Source organism: Sinocyclocheilus anshuiensis, unplaced genomic scaffold (assembly GCF_001515605.1).
Source record: "Sinocyclocheilus anshuiensis isolate Anshui unplaced genomic scaffold, SAMN03320099.WGS_v1.1 scaffold234, whole genome shotgun sequence".
NCBI classification, from domain to species: domain Eukaryota; kingdom Metazoa; phylum Chordata; class Actinopteri; order Cypriniformes; family Cyprinidae; genus Sinocyclocheilus; species Sinocyclocheilus anshuiensis.
In genome coordinates, this window is record NW_015544165.1 from 535111 (window position 1) to 541028 (window position 5918).

General features: G+C 35.6%; 1 protein-coding gene across 2 annotated transcripts in view; it reads left to right on the forward strand.

Moving 5' to 3' along the window:
- Positions 1–4558, forward strand: part of LOC107695768 (beta-catenin-interacting protein 1) — a 25776-nt gene extending 21218 nt beyond the window's left edge. For both annotated transcript variants that reach the window (XM_016495807.1, XM_016495806.1), the window contains exon 4: positions 2662–4558. In XM_016495807.1, coding sequence (XP_016351293.1) covers positions 2662–2720 — 59 coding nt within the window. In that variant the 3' untranslated portion in view covers positions 2721–4558. The remainder of the gene's footprint in view (positions 1–2661) is intronic.
- The last annotated feature ends 1360 nt before the right edge of the window (positions 4559–5918 follow it).

Consider the following 5918-nt stretch of genomic DNA (forward strand, 5'->3'; position numbering starts at 1 on the left):
AAGAAAAACGAATAAGAAAGATTGGAGACACGGCATACTTGATATATATAATTTTTTACTTTTCATATATATATATATATGAAAATATATATATACAGTTTAAATACATTTAAATCAGCAAACACTGTGGAACCAAATAAATAAGAAATGAATGTTTAAAAAAACTTCTAATATCACCTTAGATAAATGGCAGAAGTCAACAGGCGTTTCAAAATCCAAAATATTTTTTAAAACAGGCGCTTTTTCAAGTCGTTTTGAAACTCTTCTGCCATCGTCTTGTCTGTCTTACTTCACTCTTCTTTGTCAGCTTCTCCTCACAGGATAAATGAAATCTGATCTGTGATGCGACTGTCATTCGGCACGCTGCATTGAGCAGCCGCAGTCAGTTTTAATTTTAGTAAACTAATGATTTTTATTACTATAAAAAATCAAAACGACGTTGGGCAAGTGACATAACCGGTGTTGCGGCTTCCCACCGCTAAAACGGTCAACACCTTCTATTAGCAGCAACACGAATTTCGTGTCCTGTCAATCACTGCGTGAAATATAAAATTGAGCACGCACCATTACAAAGGGCGGAACTGAGCGGAGCAGATGGGGCGATTGTCTCCTGAGAACAATTGGCGGTAAATACATATTAAACTTTAAATAAGTATGAAATATATCAGTGTTATTTTTCCATTTTATTTTTCACGATTTATTTTCGTTTGGACATGTTCATATGTTGGTGTTTTGATATAGCCTATTTTTAAAATATATGCTGTAAAAGGTTATATGGTACAATAGTATTTTAGGTTATTTAAATTGGAAAAAAAGCTAAGATTCTGCGGCACCCCTAGCCAGTTGTCATGGCACCCACTTTGGGAACCACTGGGTTAGAGCACATGAAAGGCAGAGGAAATTATTAACATACCAGTTTAGAATAAAAAATTAGGTCCATAACTAAGACTGCCAAACATATAAGATATTGGGCTACATCATCTAGACACATGAGCACTTCCTGTGCAGCAATTCCTACATGACTTTCAAAATAATCCAGCCAGAGCTCAAGGTTTTGCTGTTTATGTTGTGTTTACACATTTGTGAGATTGCTATTAATCCTTCTTCATCTTGGGACAGCTGGACCTACAAATCCTGTTTACCTGGTTTGCAGGGGTTTGTTTTCCTTCCCCTGGTGGCATCGTTAATTCAGGATTGGAATTGATTAGCGCCTTCCCTCACTGAGAATCTGTCCCGAACCTGACTGAAATCACAAATGCTCTCATTCCTTCTTTAAACACCCCGCAGACTTCCCGCAATCTGCCGGTGACATTTTCATGTCTTTAGAGGACATCTCTCGCAGTGTTTGTTTTCCCAGAGTCCATATTTCAGATACGGACACTGGTAGATTTGGTTTATAGAAGCTTTTAGATGCATTTCTTATCAGTGTGGCACAGAAAACCCTAAGCAGTGGTTGGTACTGGGGGTGTTGTGTCTCATGCCACATGCTACAAAAGCAGATGCTGATTTAACCCTGACGTTAAGCTGTTTATGTGAACAAACTGAGGGCTATAGGTATCTGCTCTGTATTCATTATTACTATGATCTAGTTTGACTCTTATGAATGGACTCATTATGATAGACTGTGAACACCCATCCCCACAGTTCTCCAGGTCAGAGATCAGGGCAGTGGGAGTATGAATGTGTGAAATATTGATTTGAGGAGTCAGCGGGGTCAGTGCTGTTTAAAGAAGGCTCATCTTTACATCAGACTTTAGATACTTTGGCAATATCCGAAATAGCATACTGCTAACTTGCGGTATGCACTGAATACCCAGATGACCCACTACATTGAGCAACAATTTTCCATAATACTTCTACATACGTTTAAATGTATGCATTTCAGCCGTTCATGCATTCAGTATGACTTGAACTCATGAGTTTGGGGTTGCTAGTGAGTGACATGTTTTAATGCGCTTGGCTTTGTTATATAACCAGAATGTCAGTAATTAAGACATTTTTACTTGGACTAAAAAATACAAAATAGTGAACAACAGATGTTCTACATCGTACTGTTCTAAATGTTTACCATTTCATATTGTATGCATGTTTTACATGCTATCTAAAAAAAATTGTATGAAGTATTCGCTGTATACTGTACAGTATGCAGTATGTCTCCATTCAGAACATAACCCTATATTATTGTTGTTTTTTTATTTATCCCAGTGTTGCTGTAATTTTTCTGACTGGAGTGTTTGTAAGGCAGACAATTGTAAGGCATTGTCTGAGTTTAATTACACACCACACAGCCTGCATGCTCTTCAGCCATTATATCATTGTGTGCTGCCATTGAACGAGCTCACGTAATTTGCTCTGTTGTGAAGATTACATTTTCCTTACCTAATAAAGCTGTTAGGATAATAGCCTGGAGAGTGGCTGTATTTATTTTATGTGTAGTACTTTGTACAATACGAATAGTCTTGAAATAAGTAATCTTCTCAGAGCATTATTTCATTTTTGACTGAAAATTTCTGTTTGTAGTTACTTTAAACATATATATATTTATAATAAAATATGTATTATTGTTATTATTATCTGTAATATTCTGTTAATTAAAAAAAATATTTATACATTTCATGTAAAATATTCGTAATCACTTTTGTTTGTTTTTTTCCCCCGCAGGAGCTGAGGATGTGGTGATGGCCTTCTCAAGATCAGAGACTGAGGACAGGAGACAGTGAGCTCTCGCCATGCCAAGTCACTACAGCTGAACACAACACAACACTGTTGACTGATGGAGAGGGCGGAGCCTGAGATGAGAGAGGGGCGGGGCTCTGCTGCATGCCAGTTGCCCCACTTCCCTTCTCTTCCCCATTCCCCTCTTCTTCCTCACACTAACTGTACACTATTGGGCCCCGCGGCCGCACTACCTGATGACTTAAAGCAAATGAGTCAGAAAGAGTCCTGGCGGGTAAATATTAGATTTGGGTATTAAATTTAGTGTTTGCATCATCCTTCCATAATGGCGTTTTATATTTGTTGCCATGAGAGACTTAATGGACCAAGAGCTTCATTTGTCTGGTCAAAAAGAATATAAATCGCCTTATGGGTTATGTTATTACAAACAATTTTCTTTTTCGGTGTATGTAGTTTCTTGTTTTTATTGTCCACAGGATCCTGCAGGTAGATTCTTTTTTCTTCTTCTTTTTTTTTACTATATTATTTTCAGGGTTTTTGATTGTTTAGTAATCGTTCGCATCATAATTTCATCAAAAAAAACATTAAAGTTGTTGTGGGGGATACTGAATTGTCAAAATGGACGAGGCCCGTACACACTCCCAGAATGATGTACACAAATGGCCTGATGTTTCATGATCTCTTTTTTTTCGATGTTTGGATTAATGTGAAATTTCATAGCCTTTTTTGTACACAACGTGAGAAAAAAGTAGAAAAGTGAACGAGTCGTGCCAGCTGTGTTTTTATGTAAAATATTTCTAAAGGTATCTAATGAATGTCTTGGGTCCTTATTTATTTTTTCAATGTCTTAAAATGTAGACAGACACAGACCCCTTTTAAACTACAGTCCTGATTTGTAACCAAGTTTTAATACAAATGACTTGAGAAACTGTAATAACAACAAATTTACATGTCATATGGAAAGCCTCAGCCTTAAGCGGTGTAACAGGACGTGCCATACTCGGATGTGAGTATGTGTCAGCATATATTTGATTGAGTGGTGCTAACGAAACACTTTTTTTATTTTTTTTTCTAATTGAAGTCGAAGATGAATATAAGCTTGTGTGAATTCAGAGCATGCTAAACGTCCTGCAATAACTTAATGAAAACCAAACCTTTTTTCTATTAGGAGTTCAATTAAATCGATTTTGTGTTTTGGCCTCTGACCTTTTTGGTAACATTATTTCATGTTCAGTATTTAATGTGTATTCATGTTTTGTTAACTTGCTTAACATAATTATTGTATCTTAGTGTTTTGAAATGACGCATGCCTGCATTGTGGTCTCTGGTGTATGTTCAAGTAGCTCTGTAATGGTCACAAGAGCCTTGATGCTTTAAACATCAGTGTGCACCTCTTTTTAATCTGTGGATGTAAGTCCTTTAATGAAAATGGCTTTTATAGTTCTCGCTAATATCAGCAATAAGTATTTGATTGAATGTCTTCAGTCATCAAGATTACTTGTCCATGTGACAGCTGCATTATGACAGGAACATGCATTTGATTTCTTTTTAACTGTAAATCTTTATTTTGCCTATGCATTGTTTTTTGTTTTTTTTGTTTTTTTACATCAGAAGCACACAATCGTGTCTAACACACACTCATTTCAGGTTGGGTTTGTGGCCTTTGAGCTTTGCATCCATTGAATGTCACTCTGGATTCTTGTTTAATTCATTGGCTTCACTGCATATTGTCTGTACTCGCTTGAGCTGTTAAACTATTTAATGTGAATTGCTTTTTTATTGTTTTAAATTCAATTGAATGGTTGTTTTATGCCGTATGGCTGTGTCGAGCTCATCCCTTAACTTAAATGCGTCCGAAATATATACCAACTGAACCATTAAAGGAGTTGAAAACTGCCTGTTGTATTGAATGTTTTTGTTTCAATTGGCATTTATTCTGAAATCATGAAGTATGAAGGACTGCGGTGTGTTTTGAATTTTCTGCTTGTGAGATAAGAACTACTGTAAGCTGGAGGAAGATCTCATAATAAGGGCATATTTTGCCTCTCTTTATGGGATTATCTGGAATCTGCTCGAGTTCTGATAAGATACCAGCATAAGAAAAACAAGCAAGGACACAATAGATTATGGATGTGCAAAAAATGTTTTAAACATAAATACACGTGCAGATCATCATACAATTTTGTAAGTCATGTTGTATGTTTCCTGTTAGGGTTTTAAAACAAGCAAATAAAACAAACAAATGAATCGTTAATAAAACTGTAACACTTTAGAATAATGATCCGTTGTTAACAAGTAATTCATTGGTTATTCTTTATTAATTGGTCATAGTTCGCAAGTAGTTCTCAATGAGGATATATTTTTTTAGTAATTATCAAATATCTAATAAGGAACTACCTTTGTCCTAAATTTGCTACTACTTACTGCTTAGTTAATCTTGCTTCTCTATTAGTTAATAGTATTAAGTTAAGTGTTAATGTAGTACTACCTATTACTTCCTGCATAGTTACTTGTTAACAACGGACCATTATTCTAAAGTGTTACCACCTTATGCTGCATGATATCCACTAGAATGTGCCATTTTTAACTATTTAGAGGGCAATGTTATATCCAAACCATATTTACAGACCAGCAATTATTTCAAAGGTAGTTTATGCCAAATCAAATTAAATTATTATTTTATTTAGGTATTTTAAAACCTAAAAATGTTTTATTGCATTTTAACATTTGCCCTTTCATTTTAATATTGGCAGTATTGAAATATTCATCAATATATAATTAATTTTTATTTATTTTTCAGTGAACGTGTATGACTCTAAATACATCATTTGGGGGAAATGAGATTGGAACTCTTGTTTCAAAGTGAAAATAAACATTTGTGATTTGGTTCTCTTAATCACTATCATTCACAATAATACTAGGCAGTGACTTAGTGTGCATAACTGTATAGTATTTTGAAGCCAAAAGTGAGGGTACAGTATACAGGCTTGTGCTAACTGCAGACTGTGATCTGTTTCCCCATTCTGATTACATGAGTTCCCCATATAATAACCAACATCTGTTCAGTGCTTCTCCCACCATCTTCCACAGATGTCAATTCCTGTGATTTAGAGGAGTCTGGCTGTGGGAACGAAGCACCAGCTGCTGTGGAATTTAAATGGGTATGCATCATCCTCAATTGGATCACCATTTTCAGAGCATGACACTGACACACAGCTCTGTCACCTGACTAGATGAATGTG